General features: G+C 62.2%; 1 protein-coding gene across 3 annotated transcripts in view; it reads right to left on the bottom strand.

Annotated features, from left to right (window-relative positions):
• The window catches only part of PRDM16 (PR/SET domain 16), a 307695-nt gene that overhangs the window by 201329 nt on the left and 81434 nt on the right, over nt 1-24932 (bottom strand). For all 3 annotated transcript variants that reach the window (XM_047791184.1, XM_047791185.1, XM_047791187.1), the window contains exon 2: nt 7158-7507. In XM_047791184.1, coding sequence (XP_047647140.1) covers nt 7158-7507 — 350 coding nt within the window. The remainder of the gene's footprint in view (nt 1-7157; nt 7508-24932) is intronic.

Genomic DNA, 24932 nt, shown 5'->3' with positions numbered 1-24932 from the left:
GAGTGTGCGACCGGGTGTGTGTGAGATGTGGATGGTGAAATACCATTTAAGACATTGGTATTCATGGACGTCTCTTGAATATGAAAAGAAAATATTTATTTCCTTTTTCGCTTGTGAATCAGAAGGCTCTATTTAAAGAAAGTACCCTCTGGTGGACTGCGGCTGAGTTATTACCCCTTAAGGAAGCAAGACTGCCCAGGAGGTATTCTTAGTCATCCTCTCTCCTTTTTCCGAAAATTCCTTATACACCCGCGCCTCAGAGCTGGGCCTAAGATAGTGCAGGATTTCACGGCCTGCTGGGGCTAAAAACGTCCAGACGTTTTTATGTCATGGTGCCTGGGAGGGATGGTGGAGGACCTGGGCTGCGAGCAGTTCCTGGGGACAGGGGCCCGCGTGGCTCTCGGCGTCCCAGCCCCTCTGCGCAGGCACGCCCGGGCTGCCTCGCCTCGAACCCCAGTCCCTGGCTGCCGGCCCGCGAAGAGGCCCCCCAGACCTGCCCTCACCTGGGTGCTGTTTGCACAGGTGTGAACACTCCCTGAGCGCGACTCAGGACTCTGGAGTCTTTCTGAATACATGCTGCGCCCGCTAAATGCATTCAGAAAACCATTGCGGGAAGGGGGTGGGGGTGGGGGCAGAAGCCCCGCGATGTTTCTAGGCCTAAAATAAAACTCCAGACAAGGCAGATGGAAACCAACGCCAGGCATGAATTAGCCGTCCGGGCAGAGGAGGTCAAAGCTGAGAGCGACTCTGCTGTGCTCCTGGTCTCTGGGGAGCCGGAAGATGCCGGGAAGGCTCCAGAGCATGTCCTGGTGCCACCGAGAGAAAGGGCAGGCAGGGTTTGGGGCTAAGAATACGGAGCCCCGACAGCAAGGCTGTCAGACCAGCAGGTGGTCCTGGATCCGGACTCTGAAGCTGAGACCAGCCCGCCCGCCCCCAGCCACGGCGCGCTCCCCACGGCTGGGATTCCAAGAGTAAACACAGGATACGGTCTAAGAGCCAAATCAGAAGGACCAAGGTGTGCCCCCCCCACCCCGTGCCTGGAGAACACACCCAGTGCCGGCTTTGGGGCGAAGGATGCAGGGAGGAGGCGGGGGCGTGGTCCCCACACGGGCCGTGCGTGGGAGAGTACGCGTGGGAAGCGGGTGCCTGTGGGTTGGAGCACGGCCACCGGCGCGGGCTGCCCGGGGGGCTCTGGGACAGCTGATCTCTGCAGTAGCCTCGTCTGTTGGCTGAGTAGCTGAATGCCCCCAGCCATCTAGGCCCAAATCGGCCCCCACTCGGGGCCCCACGGCGGAGTGAGCGCCGGGAGAGGGCAGCCGTCCTCCTGGGAGCCTCTGCGCCGTCAGGCTCCCGGCTGCCCTCCTCCCACCAGGGGCCCCGGCATGGATGCTGGGGTCTTTCTGGACCGGCTGTCCGGACCCCGCAGGACATCCTAATCTAGCGCGCAGGGAGGACTTTGGGGACTTTGGGCTCAAAACCGGGACGGTCCTAGGCACACAGGCATGGCTGGTCCCCCCCTTTGGCCAAAGCCTGGCATCTGCAGGTCTGGGGTCCAGGCACCTGTATTTCTGACTCTCCAGGTGATTCCCGTGCAAGACCTTCGGAGGCAGACCTCTGCTCTCAGGTATCGGATGCCCGGGTAGCACCTTCGAGTACCAGTTGTCACCGCTTCCTCTGCAAACTCGGCAGACACTGCCCAGGGTCAGGGCTTACATCCCGTCCCAGGCTGGGGGACCGTACTCTCAGAGTCACCTGCAGCGCTGGGGTGGGGGTCCTGAGCCCCTCCGGAGGCCAGGGGTCCATCCACAGGACCAGCTGGGTTGAAAGGGCCCGGGATCCCGTGGCTATTGGCAGCTCAGGGGCACAGATAGGTGCCTGGGGGCTGAGCGTGAGCTGTGTTGCCACAGGGGTTGCTGGCGAAAGAAACGCCCGTGGGTCCAGACCAGTGACTGGCCATTGCCGGTGTCTCCCCTGCAGGACGAGTGTTCCTCCCGAAGGCCGGGAGTGGCCAGGCTGGCTATGGGGGTGCTGGTTACCTTCTCCCCATCAGGGCCGGAGCAGAGCCCACAGTGCTGGGAGGTTGATGCAGGGGGCAGGGGGCGGGGGCTGGGAAGCTCACGCTTCTGGGGCCACCGGCTGCATCCAGGGTGTTTATGGTGACAGGTAAGCATGTGCTGTCTCCAGGTGGACAAGGGTGCCTCGTCTGGTCGTCACGCGGCAGGGACTGGGGACTGAAGCCCATTCCCACGAGCCTTGGGAAATGGTCCAGGTGGGAGCAGGTACTTGGTTATAACAGGAGTCGCCGCTGCCCAAGCTCAGGCCTTGATGGCCTTGGGGGCCTGGAGCCTTGCAGGCGCTCGTGAATCCCTGCTGACTTCCAGGTGTGGGCACATTCAGCAGAAAAAGGACAGGGTCCTTGAGGCAGGGGCGTGAGGGAGCAGACGCAGGAGAAGAAAGATGGGCAGCCTGTCCCCTTGGAGACGGGGATCCCAGGCTGAGAGGGAGGCTGCGATCGGGGCCATGTGGTTGCAGCATGGGGCTTCCGTGTGACTCCTGGCCAGGGCAGGAGGGCGCTGGACCAGCCCCCCCGCCCCCGGGGAGCTCCGGGCCGAATCTGCCCCTCCCCCATCGTGCTGAACTGGCCTCAGCCCTTGGACCTGGGAACACTTTCTGGGTCCTTGGAGAGTCTCGGCTGTGATCTGACGTGTGTGTCACAGAGGCTCTGGGGAAGTTAGAGGCCGAGCCCCCCCTGTGCTGACACCCCGACACCCCAGGGAACAGACTCCCCACTGAGCTTCATCATTTTCCGTGGGAGGATCAGAAATAGCCCTCCCATGATGAGGATGCTCGGCCCCCGCCTCAGCAAGGCAAACATCACGTGGCTAAAACACATGGAGGGACCAGCGCGCACAGGGTGTACGTTCTCCAAGGCCAGGCGGAGTCACTCAGTCTTCCAGTTACAGAAATGCCTCCAAATCTGTGTGTGCAGCCTGGGAAGTAGCTTCTGCCTGGAACGTGCCCGCCCCCGATATTCCGGCCGCCTGTGGCCCAGGGGGTGGCCGGCGGGCCTGGCCTGGCCAAAGGCGGGGCCCAGGGACCTCGAGGAGCTGGGGTGGGGGCCATGGGACAGCAGCGCTAGAGAGACGGGCAGCCAGAGGGGCCACCTCCCCTGTGACCCTGGAGCTTCCCACAGGCCCTGGGCCAGACGCAGCCGTTTATTGACTGAGCAAACAAACAAGTACATTCATATTCAGGAACCAAAGCCAAGGGGATGAGGTGACCCACTCGAGGAAGTTCTCAGATCACTGAAACCCCATCGCTTGGTGTGAACATGTTCCACCAGCTCCTTAAACACAGGATGCTGAGAGCCAGTTACAGGCTGGGCAATGCTCTCGGCCCCGGAGAAGCTGGCTTCTGGGGGAGACAGGCGCTCAACCAAGAAACAAGCAGAGCTGGGCACTTGCGGGTGAAAAACTGCGCCTGCCGCCTCCCCATGGAGGGAGTGGGGGATTGGCACTCCTCAGCCCTGCAGGCCCCCCGCTGTAGGCCCGGGTTCAGGGCGCTGCCTCAGGGGCAGGTGGCGCCTCCCAGGAGCCGCTCCCCAGCCCGTCCCCTCTGGGCTGTCACTCTCGCAGCCATCTCTTAATTAGCAACATAAACAGCACGATGATAAATGTCATGATTTACTCAACAAATGATCAAAATCATTGTTTTTCAGACCCCAGGGCGATGAAATGCAATCACGGGGTGATTTATGCTGGCCGGTGAGCGGTGGCTGCGGGCAGGCTGGGTCTGGGTGGAGGGGGGCCGCAGCTGGGCAGCCTCCCGGGCAGACCGCCTCCGCTCACCCCATGCGCCATCTGTCCCCAGGGACATGGCTGCCGGGTCCGGGGTTTTGGGGGACACGTCTGACACGGGTGTGCGTCCTTCCAAAATGACAGAGAATCACTCCCTGGCCCCAAAGCACCCAGGGTGGGGGGCAGAGTCCGTGAATGTTCCAGACGCACACTCTACCTGAGAAAAGGATGCTCCTACCACCTTGACCCTAAAGGCGGTAGGTCACCTGCCCCAGCCGGGGACAGGAGCCCTTTTGCCAGAGGTTCGAGTCACCAGAACCGCGCCAGAACCGTGCCGTGCCCACCCCAAGAAAGAGAAAAAGAGATGGACCTTTTGATTTTATTTCAGTGGAATGGTCTAGGAGAGGAGTTCTCTTCTCCAAGTGGGAAGGAAATTACTTTCGCGGTGTCGTGAGATGACCGTAAGAATAACGGTGTGACCTCGGTTTGGACGCCCCCCCCCCAGCGGGACCCTGGTTCTGTGCCCGCAAGGGTGTCCCCCTGGGTCCCCCTCTCCCGCTGGACCCCACCCCAGGCCCCAGGGGAGCAAGCACGCTCCAGAGCCCAGCCAGGGCACGAAGCCGCCCCTGCCCCCCTCCGCCCTGGAGCCCAAAGCCGGCCGGGGTCCTCCTTCAGGGGCCGTCTTTGCTAAAATGCCATTTGCTGCCTGCGTCAGTAACCGGAGGCCACGCAAACTGCAGAGAGGGCCGGCACGAGGGGCGCCGGACGCGGTCCAGCTGCCTCCCCGGGGACCCGGGTTCCCTCGAGGCCCCTCCACTCTCCAGAACCACAGACAGATCCGGCCTCTGGAGCCAGGGTTCCCGCTCCTGATCTTAGGCCCTGTTTGCAGGCAGAGCACCGGCGAGGGCAGGCCTGCCCGGGAAGGGACAGCCATGGCCACGCTCCTGGACGCTGTCACACTCGGGGAGGGCACAGAAAGAAAGTGATACAGCAGAGTCTGCTTCAGGATACGAGTAAGGCCGTTTGACTTCCGCTGCCGGGGTCCAAGGAGCTAGAAAGACACCTGCTCCACCTCGGATCTATGTCAGGCAGAATTGGGTTCCCCTGGAATTTCCGGGGTGCCTGCTTCCTCCTCCCCCTCCTTCCCGCTGGATTTTGCCCTCAGTGCTCGACCACGACCATGCACATGGTGACACAGACGGCTATTCCGACCATGGTGGACAGGACAGCAGGACACGAAGCCCAGAGACCCTCCCAGGGTCCGTGGCGGGGGCCTGAACTCGCCAAGGAAACAGTCAGAGAGACAAGGCCTGTGTGTCTGGAACACGACTGGAAGACATGGGACAGTGGGCAGATGCCGCCAAGTGCTGGCCGGAAAGGCGGCGGCCAGGTGGCAGCCCCGGGATGGAGCCACGGCGGAGGCCGGAGGTGCCATGGGGGCGTGTTCCCAAATGTCCTCGGGGGACGAATAACAGCCAAGTCAACAGTCACGGGCAGATAACAGCCGCGGCGGTACCAGGCCCTGCCCTGCGGGGCACGGTGATAGGGGCTGTTTCTTTAAAAACTGAGCAAACAGGGGCCGCGTAAGAGCAGACGGGAGCCAAGAGCCTGGAGGTCACCACCACGCTCCCTCCATCACCTAAAGCCACCTCCCTAACTAAACAGTCCAGGCCTTTCTGGCACGTCACACAAACGCGCCTAAATTCCTCCGGCACAGCCCGGCGGGAAGTGCAGGACTGGTTGTCCTCACAAAGCCACCGCACAGCCCAAACCGCCTACCTGGAAACACGCCCCGGGGCCCTGCATGTCTCCCAAGAGCACGCGACCCGCCCCAGCAGGCCAGCCCGTTCTGCAGGTGACCCCACTTTGAGAGGCACCCGCGCCACGTCAGCCGCTTGGGGACAGCAGGGACACACTGCCCCCCCCATTCTGTGGTCAATTCCAGGACCCTGTTCCTTTGTCCATCTGGTCAACCCGCCCTCCACCTACGCTTTGAAGCTGGCTAGAGAGTCTGGGCTTTAGCTGGGCCCCCGATGGGGGCATCTGTGTTCCCCGGTGTCCACCGGCCGTGTGCTACCACACACCACACTCCACCTGCCTGCTGGAGAGTCGGGGTGCCCGACGTGTAGGACGCACCTGTCCCCCACCGACTCGGCCAGTGTTTCAAAAGCCGACAGGACTGGGGGAGAGGCTCAAGGGCTGCCCGGGGTCCAGGGGTCTCTAGGGAGCAGTGGGAGCACAAAGTACAGCCTTCCAAACTGTAGGGACTTGTGAGGGAGCAGACAGACCCCAGTTCGCCCCTTGCTGGGCATAGAACACAGCGGCACGCACCATTTGGAAAATTCTCTAAGGCCACGGAGCAGGTGGGGGAGCTGGTGCCCCCGACCCTCACGGCCCTGGCCTGCCGTTGGGAAAACGGCTGTCAGCCACACGGGGTCCCCTTCCCTCCTTGGATGGCTCGCCCCATCCGAGACTGACCCCCATCCAAGCACTTTTGGCAGCTGTGAAATACCCAGAAGGAATCTGGGTTTGCATTTGCATTTTCTGGCCAGGCAGGGTCCCTGCCAAAAACACCACTAAGCATCGGTTGTGTGGGGCCGGCAGAAAGGCCAGGCCAGAGAGGAAGGCACTTTCGTGGGGCCTGTGGTCCTCATGAGACCACCTTGAGAGCCCTCCAAACTGGGGCCCAGTGTCCCTTGCGGCTGGAGCAGGATGCCTCCCGGGGGAGGGCCATCTTTGGGGACCAAGCACCCCTCCTAACCAGCCTCACATGGGCCCCAGGACCACCGAGCCAGGCCAAGACCCTCAGGGGAATCTAAACCACGCGACGCCCCCCCCCTCTGCACCCCCAATCTGAGACGTGGGGCTCCTCTCGGGGAGCTGGCTGCCCGGGCCCTCTGGGAGGAGGCCCTGGCGTGGACGTGCACGGGGCGTCTGGTAGCTGCGTGGCCACCGGGCATGTTTTACGAGCTGCCCCTGCCGGGCCGGGCCCCCACCTCGGGAGCTGTCCTTTCCCGGGAGAGGCCATTAAGCTCCGAGGCTCTGCCGAGACTGCGGCCTTAGCGCCCGAGATCCAGACGGGAAACGCGGGGCGTTTGAAGACATGAGCTCATTAAAGACACATTTCCGGGAAGAGCGCGGGCGCAGCCGCCGGGGGCTGCCAGGCGTTCACGAGGCCCTTTGCTGTTTTCGCAGCCGCGTCGTGTAAGCTGCAGGATAAAACAAGCCTGGGAAACGCGACATTCGAGCGCTCTCTCCGACCCAGCCTCCTGCCTCGGGCAGCCCGGCTCACCCTGGCTTTATAAACAGCCTGCACGCCAGCTAAATGGCCGCGATCAATCACGCCCGCGCGCCGCTCACCTCCCATCCGAAGTCCGCCTCCTTCAGCGTGGCCCGCGGCGCCACCATGTACGGGCCGAACCGCTCCCCGACCCCCATCTTCTTCCGGGCCCAGATGCCCAGGCCGGCCCCCGGGATGGAGGACTCCCGGAGCTCGAAGTCCGGCGGGATGGGGATGTCCTCGGGGATGTAGACGGGGGCCTCATAGGGCGAGCCTTCCTTGGGGGTGAAGTCCTCGCTGGTGGGGAAGGGGGACGGCGGCCCCATGGGGATGGGGGACATGATGCTGTCCTCGGTCTCGTCCTCCGCGCTCTCGCCGGCCAGCAGGTCGGGGTCCGGGCCGTACATGTTATTGACGAGGTCGCCGTCACCTGGGGAAACAACGCAGTGTCAGGCTCCAGGCTCGGGGACCAGGTGACGAGGGACGGGAGAGAACGGAGGCGCCAGAGGCCCAGGGGCTGCCGGGCCACCACCCCTGCCCGGGGCACACGGCCTCTGCTCATCCTCACCGGGCGGCCCTCACTCCCTGCCGGGGGCTCCTAAGGGACCCTTCCAGCTGGCGCTCTGGGGACAGTGGGGAACCCTGGGGCTCCTGGGGCCCCAGGCGGCGGCCAAGGACACACGGGCCCGTTCCGTCGTGGGCCAGGAGGAAAGGCAGTGGGGGCAGCTGAGGAGCCCACACAGGGCACCAACTCGTTTGTTCTGGGCCCATTCCCGCTGGCGTCTGCAGCCCTGGAAACTAGGAGAGGGACGAGCCCCAGGTTGGTGGGAGGACTCAGAACCGGCTTTCTGTGGGACTTGCCCCAACGCCTGGGCTGCTCTCTGGGGCTGAGTGGGGCCGGGTGGGCCCTGGGGAGAGGTCCTGGAAGGTCCCGACGACCTCATGGTAGGTCAGGACGGAGGCCCCCTGAGGTCATTATTACGGGGTCGTTTGCACGTGAGAGGGGTAGCAGGTCACGGGGCTGAGTACAGGGGCCCCGGCTTGTCTGTGCAGTACGGGCCTTTCCCCGGGGTCCAGCCTAGGAGGCAGTCGGTGCCAAGACAGTGCCTTGGAGAATCCCTCTTAGGAGGTAACGAAAGTGGATGGGGGAGGGGGACAAGCAGGCCCACGGCCAGGAGATCGGCTCCTCTCCCGGCCATCAGCCCCGAGAGCTGAAAACAGAGGGGCCTCTGGGAGCTCATTCCCGGCCGTGTGACCCTCGTGCCCCCCGAGGTGGGAACAACCCAGGGTCCCTCCACAGAGGAGAGAAACCCGTCCCACGACCTGGTCCGTCCACACAACAGAATGTGACTTGGGCTGCTGCACTGCGAGCCTTGCCGACCTCAGGGTGAGTGCAGGAAGCCCAACACAGAAGGCCACGTGTCCTGTGCGTCTGCATGGAAACTCCAGAAAAGGCAAACGAGGGGCATCCATCCTGGCGGGGGCTGGGGGAGGGGGGCACAGGGTCTCCCTTGGGGGAAGAGAAGGTGCTGGAACTTGAGAGGTGGTGAGGGTGCCCCACGCCACGGACGTATGCATATTGAAACGGTGAATGTTCCTGCGACGTGAATTCCATCTCAATGCAGTTGCGGAAGGAGAGGGGCGGAGGGGCGGGGCCGGTGGGGCGGGGCCGGGGAGCTCCCAGCAGGGGCCTGCTGACCTCTGGTCCAGAGGCTTCCGCCCCGGCCTCCTTCCGCACTGGCCTGAAAACCTTAGAAAGTGACCCAAACGCTGTGGTCACTTTGGCCCACTTCTCGCCAGCCCGCCCGCTGCTCCCTGACGTCGCCTGGTGAAAGGCCGTCTCCAGGGAGACAGAACGCTGGAGGAGGACAAGCCTCAGTCCCCCTGCCGCTGGCAGACAGAGCCCTTCGAGAAGTAACAAAATGTTTTCTTTCAAAGGAAACCGAAGTCTTGGAGAAAGAATCACAGGGATAACACTGGTTTCATGTAGCAGCATTCACAGAAGTAATTATTCTGTTTTAAGAGGCCAGCGGTTCCTTTTTTAATTGACTCGTAGGATACTTTCAAAACTGCAGCAGCAGAATGGCAGCTGTTGCAGCTCCGTCCTCAAGACCCGAGGCTGTTTCGGTTTGAAAGAGCCGGGTAGCGGGGCCCTTCCCTTCCCAGAGCTGCGGGTAGGGTGGGCGATGAACCCGCCACCTTACCACCTTACCACGTGACCTGGTGACTGAGCAGAGCTTCCCTGACCCTTCCAGGGTCTGATGCCTTTGCCCCGGGGACGACCCGGAGCCCAGGGCTGCTGGGCAGGGCTGCTGGGCAGAGGAGGGGGCGCGCCCTATCCCGGCTGCATCCACCGCAGGGCCCCGGTCTCGGCTTTTTGTTTTTTTCTGTTTGAATTCTACTTCCCCAAACTCCTCGTCTGCTGGAGGAAAATCAACGCTTGAAGGGCATGTTTAATTTACTGGCCAAGCAAACTGCTTCGGAGAGAAAGGTGGTGTTTCCTGCTGATTAAAGGAAGGCTGCGGGCCGCCCTGCCTCCCACCCGCCGCGGTCGCCGGTCGTCGGGGGTTAAGTGATTGCCTGAAGCCGCCAGGAAAACCTAAGTCTCACTCACAGCCCCCAGGGCCGGGGCCAAGGGGGGAAGGGTCTTCTTTCAGAGGAGGCCCGTGAGGGTGCGGAAAACATTCGGAGAAAATGAGGTGCGGTGAGCAGCCCCCACGGCTCCAGAGAAAGCAGAAGGCTGGAGCCCGTGCAAACTGTCCCCCCAACCCCCTCCCCCCGCCCCGGGTCCCTGAGCCACAGAGAGGCTGGATGAAAGAACATCCCGCAGCCCTGTGGTCCAGCAGGAGCCCCCGGGCCCTGAGCTGGTGGGTATTCCCAGGGAGGGGGTGTCAGCGCCCGGCCGGGGCCCCCCAGGCCTGCGCCCAGCAGCACCTTCCCAGCCAGAACTCTCTGGAAAGTCAGAATGCAGCGCCAAGAACAGGAGCTTTTTATGACCTTGGAAACGCAGGCTGTGCCGCGCTGTGATTTACTCGTCAGGACGTCAGGACACCGAGGTTCTGCTTTGGGATTTTGTGCTCGTGTCAGGCTTGGGGGTCACGACCGAGCCTGTCATTTCCCAGACTTCTTCTGGGAGACCAACCCAAGGAACACAAGCAGGGGAGGAGGGTGCAGGTGGCGGCGGGAGGAGTAGGAGAGCCGCAGAGCCACCCAAGCCACAGCCATGGTGCTCAGGCCACAGCGCACCTGTTCCAGCTGCCACGTCCCTGCCGGGGCTCTTATGGACCTCATGCCAAAACCTCATTTGGAGGCTTGTCACACCCCATTTGACGTGGGAGTGCTGGTTTCTTGGTCTCATAAACGGGTCCGGGAAGTGAACAGACGCAGCTATACCCAGGTCTGACCTTCGCCCTCACCTGCGCTGCCCCCCCAACCTTTAGTTTAGGGCTGGGTCTCCTCCAGCTGCACGGTGGCAGCCTCTGCCCTCTGTGGCCCAGCTCCCTGAACTGGAGCCACCTCTCTGCCCCCCCCCGCAACAGCAAACGTACAGCCAGGATTTCGGGGTCTGCAGAGAGGGGAGGCCCCCAGGTAGCACCTTTGTGCCCAGCCGGCTGGTAGTGGAGGGTCCGTCGAGCATGGTCCCCACGGGCTGGCGGCCCTGCCGTGGCTGAGCCAGCAGCAGTCTGCGAGGCGGATGCTGAGGGGGTGTAGAGACCTCGCTTCCCTGAAGCTCCAGTTCCTGGCTGCTCCTAACCCTGTAACGGGGCAGATTTCAGCCTGGATCCATGGGGGGGGGGGGCATGAGGGGCTTCTCTGAGCCACAATATGTGTTTTGTTCCAGTTTCTCCTTAGTTGGGGGCGGGTAGGAGAAGGCTTAGAGCATTCCAGGCCCTGGGGAGCTGATGGGCTGCCTGCAGGACCCAGGAATGAGTGGGTGTGTGAGTGTGATCACGTGTGAACGCATTGTGTACGTGAGTACATGTCCAGGTGTGTGTGAGCACGAGTGTGCATGTGAGCCCATGTCTGGGTGTGAGTGCGATCACGTGTGAGTGTGTGAGTGCACGAGAGCCCGTGTCTGGGTGTGTGAGTGTGTGCAAGTGGAGGCAATGACCCTGACGGCAGGTCCGCGTCCAGCCCGCTGCCTCCACGGCCCCGTGGGCAGGGAGGGCATCCCTCATCTCGCCCCGAGACCCCCGGGGACAAGGAGAAGCAAGCCCCCCTGTGGGGCCATCACCTGGGGTGTCCTAAGGCAGCCTGCGGAGACGGCAAGGGTTGGGGTGGACGCGACATCGCGTCTTTCTCAGAAGACTGGCTGTTTCTGAAGAAAATGCTTCCGTGTTCTTTCCTTCCTTTTTTTCTTTTTTCTTTTTTCGCCTTTTCTAGGGTTGTACCCGCGGCATATGGAGGTTCCCAGGCTAGGGGTCCAATCGGACCTGTAGCCGCTAGCCTACACCAGAGCCACAGCCACGCGGGATCCAAGCCGCGTCTGCAACCCACAACACAGCCCATGGCAACGCCGGATCCTTAACCCACTGAGCAAGGCCTCAGGGATCGAACCTGCAACCTCATGGTTCCTAGTCGGGTTCGTTAACCACTGCGTCACGACAGGAACTCCCCATGTTCCTTCCTAAAAAGCCGGCATGCTGCCCTCCCAGCAGGTTGGGTGCTGACCCCCGCCCCTTAGGGAGGCTGTCAAGAGTGCAGACCCCGGGTGGGGAGTGGGGGCTAAAGATGGTCTCTCAAGCCACCCAAACCTGGGCGTTCCTGGGAGGCTCCACCGGGCTGCTGGGACCCTGAAACCTGACGGAGGAATCCAGGAGGCGTCAAGCTGGGGGTGCTGGTGCCCAACCCCAAGCCCTGGCCTGCAGGCGCCCCCTGGTCCCTTCTTCATCCAGCTGGAGCCTCTCACCTGGGGTGGGGGTGCCACACGTCACCCCACAGCCACCAGGGCAGAGGGGCCAGGGACAGGGCAGTGTGCTCGGAGGAAGCTGTCTGGGCCCAGAGGTGAGCTCTGCCCGCTGTCAGCCGGGCTTTGCCCACATGGCCAGGCACAGCTGCCTCCCCCGGCCCGTGCCCCCGAGACCCCCCTTTCCTCCCGAAAGAGAAACACCTGCCACACAAAGCACAGGGGCAGCATTTGAGGGTAAAACTGAAATGCATCCAGGCCCGAAGTTCCGTTCTGGTTACACTGCGTCTCACCCTCATCATTTGAGGTTAGAGACGGAAGTGGGTGTGTGAGCATCACACAAGGGCAGAGTGGCTGCAGAGGCTCCTGCGGGATGACATGTGGCTGGGATGGGGGGACATGCAGGGTGCGGGACGAGGCCGTCTGACTTGTAAACCTGACGCCCCTTTCCCATAGTGAGGGCTCACCCAGCAATCACCCCGGGGTGCTGGGTCCCAAGGAGATTGTGCTTAGTCAGCTTGATGCTCCTGCCCCCAAACAGGGCGGAAGTGTTCCTTAGAAGAGAGAGGAGAAGAGGGACCCCAGCCCCACAAGCCGAGCTGCTCGGGGAGGGGATCTGGGCCCCCCCTGCCTCCGTGCTGGCAAGGTCGGCTCCTGTCTGCTCTTGGCCCATGCCCACACGCTATGGACCTGGGATGCTCAGCCCTTCCCTGTGAGGCCAGGCAGGCCAACTGCGCCTCGTCTGGTGGCCTCCTGCTTCTTTGCTCCCCAGAGCCCCTGGCCGCCCACATCTCTCTCCAAGAGCACCGCTTCCTCAGTCTGGGACGGGCCCAGGTTGGGTGGGGTCGCTCTCATTTTGCAAGCTGTCCCCTTCCTGGAGACCCACAAGGCCCAGGACCAGGAGCTCCCCGGCAATCCTGCACCTGGTGACCCCTGAACCTCTCAGAAGAGTGGGGCTTCTTGAGGGAGACCCGCGGCCTGCCTGGCAAAGACGTGACCAGAGTCGACGATGCCAGACCCGAGGACATGGGGGGACTGGGCACTGAGGGGACACCTCGTGAGTCAAACAGAGTAAGGACGATGCTGAACTGAGCTGGAAACTGATCTGCAGTGCGGCCCCTTGTCTGAAGGAGCCCAGGATGTTGGGAGTCAGAGGCGGACACGGGAGTGTTCTGGAGATGGGGCCAGACTGCGTCTGGCTGCAGGTCAGGCCCAGGTGTCCAGGGAGCTCCACACCCAGAACTGCCCACGGGACACAGTCCAGCCACCCCAGAGCACTGTCCTGAGGGGTAAGTCCAGTCTGAAGGGTACGTCCTGGGCAGCAGGGGACAGGCCCCCGAAGCAGGGCAGCCACAGTGCAAAGCTGCGGGTTCCTGGACGGAGGCCAGCTGAGAGGGCCGGGCTGGGGGACTGAGCAGCTTGGATTCCGGGGCTTGGGGGCTCTCTGAGTGGGGTCCCTGGGCACGACGATACCCCCACCCCCAGGCAGCTCCACCTGCACCCCAGAGGGCTGGACAAGCCAGAGTGAGGACCATGGCAGGGGCTCGGTGTGGGGGTTCGGCAGGGGGCAGCCCTGACCCTGCACCTGGCCGGGGGGGCAGGTCCCCTTACAGCCTCCCAGAGCTCACCCTGGAAACCAGAGTCCACCCACACAGCCAGCCTCACGCATCCCTGACCTGTTGCAAGGAGTAGAAAAATGCACCACTTAGTACACGGAGCAGAGCGGCCATCCTCAGGCGAGCCTGACCCTCATGTGTGCGTGACTCCAGCTCGTCCTGCACCTGCTTGTTCTCCATCAGAAACACCTGAAGGAAGGCATCTCTGTTAAAGAGGCGGCGTCCGGCAGAGCTGGGCCCAAGCTGCATTCATTCCACCTTGCACACCGGCTGCATCTGCACACGGACCCAGGGCCACCGCCGCCTCCGTACGGGTTTGCCAAGGGCTCCCAAGGATGGGAGAGTCCTTGCCCAGCCTGCAGAGTGGCCTCCATGGGGCAGCCCCAGACCCGAGCTGCTCGCTTTTATTAAGTTTTTTGGGGGTGAAGTTGCCATAGCATCCCCCAGCATTTCTCTCCCCTGGCGTTGTCAGCAGAGGGGACCCACTGACTGTCCAGGAAATGCTTTGTTGTGTCTTGGTGAGGCCAGGCCTGGCCAGACCTCTCAAGCCTTTTCAACGCAAGCCTTCTACATAGAGGCCACCAGACATGGGGCCACACATCTTCAGGAGGTGACCCCCCCCCTCCAGGATCTGTGTGGGGCTAGGGTTGAAGTCCGCAACATACAAGCCAACAGCAGGGACCCCTGACAGAGGCTGCTCCTAGGGAGAGGCCAGCTGGGACCTGGCACACCTCCCCAAGGCCACCTGGAGGTTTTACTGACCAGGTACCATCAACTTCACCAGGGCTATCAAAGCAGCATTTATAAAGCACTCCCCGGTGGCCTAGTGATTCGGGACCCAGCATCGTTACTGCGGTGGTCAGTGTCATTACTAGGGAGCGGGTTCCACCACTGGCCCTGGAACTTCTGCATGCTATAGGCATGGCCAAAAGGAAAAAAAAAAAAGCAGTATTTACAAGCTACTGTTGACTTCAGCTTCTAAGAGGATTGTGGTGGTGGAGAAGGGACAGTGCCCGTCACAGCACTGGGACTTTGGGACACACCCCTGGTCGGCCACAAGGCCACGCACCTCTAAAACCGTCCAGGAGAGGCTGCAGAAGCCACTGGGGCACCACAGGTCACTCACACGATGACTTGATCTAAAGCTCTCAGACCCCGTGTGACACGACTCAACATTCTCACTGCAGTGAGAAAAGTGTCCAGCACTGAGGGACGGCCTTCCTCGTGTCCACAGAAGACACACAGGAAAGGAATGGGTAAATTTATGGGTGGATGGATGGGTCGGTGGACGGGCAGACGAGTGGCTAAGCGGGTGGACAGATGGATAGAGGGGTTCAGAGAGGAATAGATACAGGGAAGAATGGAGGGGAATGTGGAGGGAAAGACAAGTAAGGAGATGGATAAATGGGTAGCTGGGGGGTGATGGATGGAAATGGTGCCTGGCAGATGATGGTGGGTAGTGGATCAGTACGTGGCTGGAAGGATAGTGGATAGTGGTGGATGGATGGATGGACAGATAAGTGGATGGGGCGAGGAAACCTCGAGGACAATTTGTTTATTTATTTTGTCTTTTCTAGGGCTGCACTCGCGGCATGCGGAGGTTCCCAGGCTAGGGGTCCGGTCAGAGCTGTAGCCACCAGCCTACGCCACGGCCACAGCAACATGGGATCTGAGCTGTGTCTGCAGCCCACACCACAGCTCACGGCAACGCCGGATCCTTAACCCACTGAGCGAGGCCAGGGAGCGAACCCACAACCTCGTGGTTCCTAGTCAGATTCATTAACCACTGAGCCACGACGGGAACTCCAGCCTTGAGGACAATTCGAAATGTGGCAGGAGGAAGGCAAGAACCCATTCCCCCCAACTCTTGACTTTTCCTCCCTGGGGATGAAGCTCGGTGAACAGGAAGCATGGGTCTGATCAGTCAATCTGAGACAAGACCTGGGCTTGCTCGGCCCAGCCCCCACCTCGTGGAGGGAGGCCGGATTTCTTGCTGCTCCTTCAGGGCTTCTGTCCCCCCCGCCCCCGCCGCGTGGGCTGGCCTGCTTGGTCCAGCCTGTGGGGGGGTGGGGGCGGGCAGTTTGTGATTCTGGGGTTCAGCTGCAGACCCACCAGCCCTCTCACGTTCCACCTGAGCCTTTCTGGAGAAACAAGGTGAGTTTGGTTGTCATATTCTTTTACTTCCTGACTCAAGCGGAGAGAAATGCCTTCAGAGACTAGAAAGCTTCCCCGGCCCCCGAGCGTATAATCCCCAGACCTGGGACTGTCCCGAGGGCCACCTCACCCACTGCTGGGGAGGGACAGAGGGACAGAGGGACGAGCACACTCCAATGAGCCAAGTCTACAGAAGCCACTGGGTGGCCCTTCTTTCTAACGCGGATTCTGTGCAGCCACCTTTTCAAGTGCAACAGGCGGGCGGGGGGAGCCGCTCCTCAGCGGAAGCATCGTGTTCTCGGCTGCAGCCCCACGAGTGGACACAGTTTGCTAGAAACTCACCAGTTGACAGGCTCAGTCTTGCTATTGTCGTCAAGCTTTTCATCAGCCCCAGGCACTGCAGCAACCCCGGCTCGAAGACAGGAACAGAGCCCTGACTCCGGGAATGCCCCTGCCAGAGCCACTGCCACCCGGGGTCCTGCCCCCTGACCCAGCCACCCGGGGCCGTGGCCACCGCGGGCACCTTTGCCTCCCGCTGGCCCAGAGAGGAGGGCGGGACTGTTCCTAGCGGAGCATATCAACAGCACGGGGGAAAGATGGTCCTGCAGACACGCTAAATATTAATAACCATCGGTCGCCGTTCAGAGTCCCAGCCCACACCCGGGGCCCGGCCCACGAGGAAGGGAGGGCCATTCAGCAGCGAGACCCGTCGGCGGGGCCGACAGCGTGAGCTGTCACCAGGGCCTGGGATGCTCGTCGCTCCGGCCCGGCCACTCCCGTGAGGACGCCAGGTCGGGAACTCCCCGACAGAGCTGCCTTCCTCCTCCTCCGTCCTGACAGGACCGCAGCCGCTTTCCTGGCCACTGTCACAGGCAGGCACTTCTTTTGTCTCAAACACCGAGCTGGCATCGGCAGAGCCAGGTCTCGGACTCGGCGGATCGGGGTGGCTGGCACAGCTCCACGACTGTTGTGGCTCGAACGGTGTTCCCCCCCCGCCCAAAGATAGGTTGCTGTTTCAACCCTTGGTCCCTGTGAATGGGACCTGCTTTGGGAAACGGGCCTTTGCAGATGTAACTGAGTCAGGATGAGGGCATCAGGGTGGGCCCTGATCAGGCGGCGGGTGTCCCCTTGAGACGAGGGGACAGAGGCACGTGGAGAGACACACAGATGGAAGGCGTGGGGGAAGACAGCCAGGTGAGGAAACAGTCTGCTGTTTCAGGCCTCGGTTTAAGGTGCGTTGTCACAGACACAAAGGAGAGGAGAGCGAGGCTGGAGGACCCCGACCAGCCACGGAATGTGACCCTGGGCGCTGCCCACCTGACGGAGCCCCTGCCTGCCCCTTGTTCTGTTTGGCCACAGCACCGGCTACCCACTGTGCAGAGGAAGAAAGTGAGGCCCGGAGGAGGAAGGCCCAGGAGGGGCCCTTGCTGGGAGTGGAGCCTGAGCCCAGGAGGCAGCAGGTCCCCTCACGGTCCTCCAGCTGCTGCCGAGCTCAGCCTAGTGCAAGGTCACGTTCACCTCCCAGGCCGCCCGCAGCTCTGAGAGCATGCAGCCCAGCCGGCCCAGTACAGAGCCAGCTCCCGGAGCCTGTGGACATCCCAGCCTGCACGCCCAGCTCCAGCCGGGCTGACACAGGGCTGCGGGGGCTCTGCCCGCCGCCCGGACCACCTGGCCCTACTTAAAGCCGGTGCATTATTCGAAGACGATTATTTATCCGCGCAATGCTCGGGGGACGCCAGCCCGCCTGTTTCAGGCCCCGCATCCCCGTTCCCCCCTCGCTGCCTCCATCGCCCCGGGCAGGCTCTGAATGCCTCGCGATGCCACTGTAATTTTTATCAAGGCTTGTTCCTGGTAAAAAGCCTCTTTGTTTCAGAGAGATGTGATTTGGCCTTTTTTTCTTCCTTTCCTTTACTCCTGGTTAATACACCACTTCCCCGAGCCCTGGGGGCAGCGAGGTAGCCCACGGATTGCTGGAATCACACTGTTTGTCTTCTAAATCACAGCCGGCTCCCCCTGGCCCCCGCGCTAAGCACCGTGTGAGCCGAGGCAGAGCAGGGGGGGTCCCCTGCCCGTCACCTCCCCTGTCACTAATGCGCTAGAGGGTCCCGGGCCCCAATCCCCCCAAACATCGAGGGAGGTGGGCTCTGCATCCGGGGACACCGCAGTGCGCATTTTTAAAGACGGAAGTGAAGGCACGACGTAAAATTTCCCACCGTCGTGATTTTTAAGTGCACGGTCCACTAAGCACACTCAGGCCACTGGGTGTCCGTTGCCTCCAGAATTTTCTCATCTCCCCAAACTGAAACTCTGTCCCAGTGAATACTCCCCCGCACCCCTCTCCTTGCGCCCCCTTCTTTCTGTCTCTGTGGTCTGAGTCCTCTGGGGACCTCTCAGAAGAGGGGCCACACAGGACCTTGTGCTTCTGGGTCTGGCTGATCCGCTGAGCACCGTCCCCGAGATTCCTCACGTGGCAGCGGGCGCCCGAGTCTCCTCCCTTTCAAGGCTGAACTGTGCTCCACGGTGTGCCTGGGCCAGACCACGTCCATCCATCACCTGACATGGCACTGGGGCTGCTTCCATCTTTTCTGTGACCGGGAACATGGGCACGCCAGGCCCTGAGTCCGCAGCACGCTCTGAGCACGTGCACCCCCAGGAGAGAAGGGTCTCAGGCTGCCCCCCGCTGTCAGCTCCTCACCCAGACCCCAGCTCCCTGCTCGCCCGCCCGGCTGGCCTTGGGTCCTACAAACACAGACGCACTCTGGTTCCAGGACACCCTCGGGGGCTTTCTGGGCCTCAGCCCCACCCCCACAGTTGAGCCTCTGCCTGGAGGTTCAAAATGCCAGCATGCCCCCCACGGGGAACGCCGAGCTCAGCACCGTCACTGCAGGATCGTCAGGGGCCCGGCACTTGACAGGGATGCACCGGTCCAGCAGGACCTCGGCACCACGGGGCTCCGGCCCCTCAAGCATCCCTCCATGCCCTCCTCAGACAACGGGGACCCCATTCTGTTGGACGCTGGCCTCGGAGGCCCCCAGCAAATAAGACTTCATTCTCTGGGGCTGGGGGCCAGCTGTGGGTGGAGGGGAGCTCAACCACGCTGGGCTTCAGAGGTTACGCCGGCAGCAGGACCTGGCGGCTGTGGGGCAGGGGGCGCCTCTGTGCTGGAGGGTCCTCAGGTGCCCCCCGCTCAGCCAGGTTTGCTCCAGGAGGAGGAAGGGAGGAGGAACCCAGAGGGGACTCAGGCGCAGGGGGTGGGGGGCAGCAGGCGGCCGGGTGGGTGGGGATGGCACCCAACACCAAGGGCCGAGGTGGGGACGGTCACCTGGGCCTGGACAGCCCTCTGCTCACCGCGGGCCAGGGGGGTGCAGAGGGTTTGGGGGGCTGGGGCTGCCGTCCCGGGAGCCATCACAGGGCACATGGAGGGAAGAGGGTGCCCCCGGGCGGGCGGTGTCCATGCTCCGCTGTGTCTCCCTCTCGTCTGGGTGGAGCCACAGAGGAGGAACGGGTTCAGGCTGAGCCGGCGGCCACCACACGCTGTATAGATCCATTTGTCACCTGAGTTCCCAACGACCGGCCGGCGGCTCCATTCACAGGCCACGCACGGGGACAAGTGTCACCCCAGACAGAGGGGCCGGAGGACGAGAGCTGTCCAGTGCCTCCCTCCGCCTCCTGCAGTCCCGGTGGGACTGGGCTCCCGTCGGGGTGCAGGCCGGGCTCTGGGCCAGGTGGGAGGGGAGGGGACGGCCCTGCTTAGAGACGCCGTTGGTCAGACGTTCAGGAGGCAAAGCCCTTTCCTCCTGGACGTCTGTGTGCGGCCTCACAGCAGCTCTGGCTGCTCAGAGTGATAACTGGGAGGAGGAGGCGTCCTCTGTGGGCATCTGCCTCCAGCCCTGAAGAGGGGGTGGCCGGTGGTGGATGAGGGCCCTCCACCCCTGCTCCCCGACCCTCGAGGCTCCCTGCCCTGTGCTGGCCCCAACCAGGGGCGGGGAGCTGCTCAGGCTAAGCCCCCTCGAGGGGTGACCGGGGTTCAGGGCCACCGGGCTCCCCCGTGGGCATGGGGTGCCTTCCTGTGCCCCGGCTCTCAGGGTCCAGGAAGCCCCTCGATTTGTCACCTGTGCCCGACTTGCTCTGCTCTCCTTCCTGGTGCTGCCTGGGCAGTGATGGGCTCTGATGGCGGCGGGGGTGGGGGGGGGATCGGCTGGGGGCGCCCATCCTCTGTGCCAGGGAGGCCAGCGGCACCCCCTGGGGGCTGCTCACCTGCCCCCACTGCCCCCCCCTTGGAGCCTCCAGCTCCGGCCACCGCCCAACCCCCCTGGCCCTCCGGCCGCTTTCTGCCCTAATAAAGACGTTTATACTTTTAACCATCAAATAAGGCGCTTGACTCGGCCAAGCCCGTCCCCCAGCTCCGCTCGCTGCAGCTTCATTTAGCAGGCCAGTGGCGAGAAAAAAAGAGAGCGCGAAAAAAAATTCATTAATTTTTATTAACAGGGAGAGCCATTTGTTCCCTGTGACAATATTTGACTTGTCGAAATGATTTTCACCTCTGCCATGAGGTGGGCGCACCCCACATACATCACCCGATTACTCGGAGCGCGCCGGCCGCAGTCATTAGGCCTGGAATTAACGACAGGCCCCGGCACTATTAATCACCCTGACAAAGGCCTGAGCGCGCTGCTGACCCGAGCGGGGCCAGCCCGGGACCCGCAGCCCGAGCAGCGGCGCCCGCGGCTGGAGCAGGCACCCGGCCCTTCCCTCCCATCCCCGGGGTCCTCGGGGCCGGCCCAAGGGCCCAGGCAGGGTTTTCTTCCCCGGCTGTGGTTCTGCTCTGTCGCCCTCCTGGCCTAGGGGGGCCAGCCAGGACGTTCACAGCAGTGACCTTACTCGTTCCCCAGATGCAGCCCAGCTTTGGGGCCCAGCATCCCCCCCACCCCCCCGCTCCGTCTGTGGATGAGGAAGCAGACACCCTGAGAAGCCAGGACTGGCCTGCAGGGCGGAGCCAGGCCCAAGCTCTGGGCCTAATGGGCCTCTGCGCTGGCTCTGACCCCCTGCAAAGGTCCCCGATGCCCCTAAGACGGCTGGCGGGGAGGCACCTTCAGTGAGGCTGGTGCGGTTGAAGCTTTACAAGAATATTTTCTAATCACACGTACTCAGAATGGCGGGACTATGTGGACACACCTTAGAAATCTGATTTTTTTTTTTTTTTTTGCTTTCAACTGCGTTAGTCTCTTTTTTCTTTTTTAGGGCCACAGCTGCAGCGTACAGACGTTTCCAGGCTAGGGGTCGCATCAGAGCTGCAGCTGCCGGCCACAGCCACGGCGATGCCAGATCCGAGCCCAGCCTGCGACCTACACCATGGCTGGCGGCCACCAGGCTCCTTAACCCCCAGAGTAAGGCCAGGGATTGGACCCGCCTCCTGAGGGACGCCATGTTGGGTGCTGAACCCTCTGAGCCACATGGGGCCTTGCAGTCTGATTTTCCTGCAGCTCACGCGCTCCGTGGGTTTCATGGATAAAGAGAAGCAGAAAAGCCCCGAGTGTGGTATGGACGTCCCCACTTGGATTAGGGGCCAGTGAGGCCGGGAGAGGCGCGTCCAAAGGGGGTGGGGGCCGGCACGGTGGGGCCGGGAGCCCTTCACGGGGCCTCGCACGGCAGTTGTGCGGTTCCCTTCTTACAAGACCAGCTTGGCCCCACCCGCAGCAGCCTTAAGTTTCCCCACAATGGTCCTATTCCAGGTTCTTGATCCTGGGGGGTTGGCCCACGGGGCGGGGGGGGGGGGGGCGGAATGGGAAGAGGACCAGGGCAGGTCCCCAGGCTCTGCGTTGGCCCGAAGACACCCCCTCTCCGTAGCCTCTCTGCAGAGGGGATCGGCGGGGCCCACCTGTCAGAGGCCGAGGGGGCGCAGGGACACGACGTCTGCAGGGCACTGGACCCGGGAGGAGCGGGTGACAGGTGGCCCAGGAAACACTGCCCACGCCTCCCTCCCTGACACCACCTGAACCATTTTTGCGCATTAATCCAATTAATCATCTCTACATTTTAAGCCAATTTCTTCCCATTAACCCAGCCGTCCGCTCTGTACCTTGGCCTGGTCTAAATCAGAGTTCGAAGGCACGGGGTAGGGCTGGGGGCGGGGCGGGAATAACTCCGACCCATTTGTCTTCTTTCTCTGAACTTCTCATTTTTTATGCTTCGGCAAATTTCCTAATTTTCCTCATTAGCAACTAATTCACAAGCCTCAACCATCTCTCCACCTGTTCCTTCCATCGTGGCACCTGCGAGGTTGGAAGAGCCCTGTGTTCACTTGTGTGAGGGGGGTGCCAGCTCCTAGCAGACGCGGGGCGGGGGCGGTGGGGAGGTTCCACGGAGGCGCAAAGAGGGGCTCCATCCTGCCATTCTGCCCCCCCCCAAAAGCCCACAGATCCCCTCTGTGCCTCCATCGGATCATCTGGACCGCCCCCCCCAGCACTAATGTGACCCCTTGGGGACAAGCACCTGACCCATCTCCTTCCGCCTCTGACCACATCCCCAGGGCCTGTCTCTCAACCCGCTGGACCCCTGGGAGCAGCCAAGGGGTGGCTGGCTTTGGATGGGCTGTCCTTGGAAATTCCTTTCGACAAAGAGGACGCAAGGGCTTCTCATGCAGAATGGAGGCCCCCGGGTGGGTGGGGGGAGGACTGGGGGAGTCTCCTTTTGTCTGATCCTTGGAACACCTCCTTCTTAAGCTCGCTGCTGGTAGTAGTAGTTGTGTGGTGTAGACCAGCGCCAACCAGGCTCTCTCACCTGCCCTCAGCTCTCTGTGAGCCTCCCCGAGGAGGGAAGCAGTAGAGCCGGATGGAGCCGGGGTTAGAGAGTGTCTGACCTGACTTACTGCATTGGGCTGTGTGTTTTCAGGCAGGTGACTTCAAGTCTCTGGGCCTCTGGCAGCATCTGTAAGGCACTGTAATGACGGCACCTGCTTCACAGGGTCACCATGGGGAGGGGTGGGAAGGAACTCACCCAGGCCGGGGGCGTCTAAGCACGCCGGGAGAGCTAGCACCCAAGACGGCTGGCCTGGTGACTGTCCCACTTCGCGGGGAGACCTGAGGTCCCTGAGATCAAGAACCTGGCCCAGGGCAACCACCTCCTTCTACCTCCTCCGGCCAACCCTCGGGGAGGCTCTGCCCAGCTCCCGCCCCCAGCAGAGCCCCCAGTTCCTGGTGATGCGCAGGGGCTTCCACCCCAGGGGCACATGCTCATTTGAGGAGAGGCCACAGGCCACCGTGACACCATCTCTCTGGGCTCTATCCCTGTGAACGCCCCCTTTAATTAACGGCAGCCAGGCCCACCACGAGCCTGGGACTCACTCTCTTTTTAAGAATTACCCACAGGTGCTCTTAGGAAGCGCAGAGTGACTGTCACACCCTGGGCGTGGACCCCAGGGTGCCTGCAAAGCAACCCCGGAACGTCCGCCACCAGCCACATGGGGAGAGCAGACGGCCGGCTTCTCAGCCGAGCTCTCGGAGAGCTGTTTCTTGTTACTTGCTTTGCATCAATTTGATTTTCTCTGCTAAGCGGAAGGCTACGGAAAGAGCTGGGTTTGGAAATCCATGATTTCCTGGCAGTTAATGAATTTCAGCCAAACGGAAAGCAAGGTGAGGCTCCATGGAAGCCTCAGATCCAGACACAGGAAGGACCAGGGGCTAAGGGGCTCCATCCTGCCATCCTGCCCCTCCCCCGAAAGCCCCTGCAGCCCCTCTGCAGGCTCTCCTCAGCTTGCATTTTGCTGAGTGTTCCACACACCTGTGGCATAGCCACAGGAAAAGGAAGCGGGGTCCCCATCCTGAGTCCAGGTGAGCCCCCACCCCTGAGTCCAGCTGAGTCCCACCCCTGAGCCCAGGTGGGCCCCCATCCCTGAGTCCAGGTGAGGCCCCACCCCTGAGCCCAGGTGGGTCCCCATCCCTGAGTCCAGGCGAGTCCCACCTCTGAGCCCAGGTGGGTGCCCCCGCAAGGGGCTCTATATTACCCACCCGCCTCCGGGAAGGGCTGAGCAGAGAAGAGACCCTTGAGCTTCTCCACAGACCCCAGGAGGCCTCGAGCAATGTCGAGCGTTTCCTCATGCACCCAGCGGCTTGGCAGGGACAGAGCTCTTCCCTGTGTCACAGGTACGAGGGCTGAGGGGGTGGCATCGGGAGGGCAGAGGCCCCGCCCTGCATGGCTGGGGAGCAGACCTGTGCCCGTGGCCCAACACACCAGGTAGGGAGAGCAGACCCCTCAGGGTCCCTAAGATGGGGGCTGACCTGTCCCCCACCCCACCCAACCGACCCCCCTGGGAGCTGGGCAGCCCACCAGAGGGTGAAGGCAGGTCCCAGGGCCCATTCCTCAGGGCCCCCCTCACAGCCCCTCCTCTGGAATGGCTCCCCTGCCTCTCACGCTGTCCACACGGCCAGGCCTGCACCACCAACACTGGGCCGTGACCTCATTTCTCTTGCAGGCCACTGCACTCACCCCGCCCCCATCCAGGCCACCGACTGCCACCAGCACTTAGCTTGCAATTCCTCATGTTTTAAAGCCACCCTTTCCAGACACCCTTAACCGACTACACACAGGAGAAGTTTTCTGTCCGATCAGCAGACTGCTCGCGGGATCACGGGTTGGCCAAAGGGAGGCCGAGGGCAGGTGTGCACTTTGCAGATTGGAAGCCTTTCTCTGGTGGCACAGCAGCCACGGCTCCGCAGCCCTGACCCTCGAGGCCCTGACAGCCTGTGCGCAGACATCCTCCGGGAAGCTGTGGGCCTCCTCCGTGGCCGACACTGATCGTGTTTCTAAACATTAGAAGCAAGGCAGCAAAATCCTTCCATTTAAAGAGCTCTGTCTCTTCGAATTCCTATCACACTGTGTGCCAATCCCGGGACAACCTAACATTATTCCAAATCACTTTTCAAACCTTAGAAACCACGGGACAGAACGATCGCCTGTGTTAGTCGCACATTGTACTTGAGCTGCTGGCCAGCACAGAGTTCTCTGGGGGAGGGGCGGCCTCTGGAGTCTGTAGGCGACATGGGGGGGGCAGGTATGGTGGGAGAGTGTCACACTCACAGATGAATCGCCCCCCACAGCTGTGTCAGAGGGGACGGCGAGCTGGCTGCACAGGAATGGGGACACCCAGGCGCCCGCAACGTGCTCAGGCGGCAGGAGCCAGG

This window comes from Phacochoerus africanus, chromosome 8, assembly GCF_016906955.1.
Source record: "Phacochoerus africanus isolate WHEZ1 chromosome 8, ROS_Pafr_v1, whole genome shotgun sequence".
Lineage (NCBI taxonomy): Eukaryota > Metazoa > Chordata > Mammalia > Artiodactyla > Suidae > Phacochoerus > Phacochoerus africanus.
Note: the sequence above shows the minus strand (reverse complement) of the source record. Positions and strands in the feature narration are given on the sequence as shown.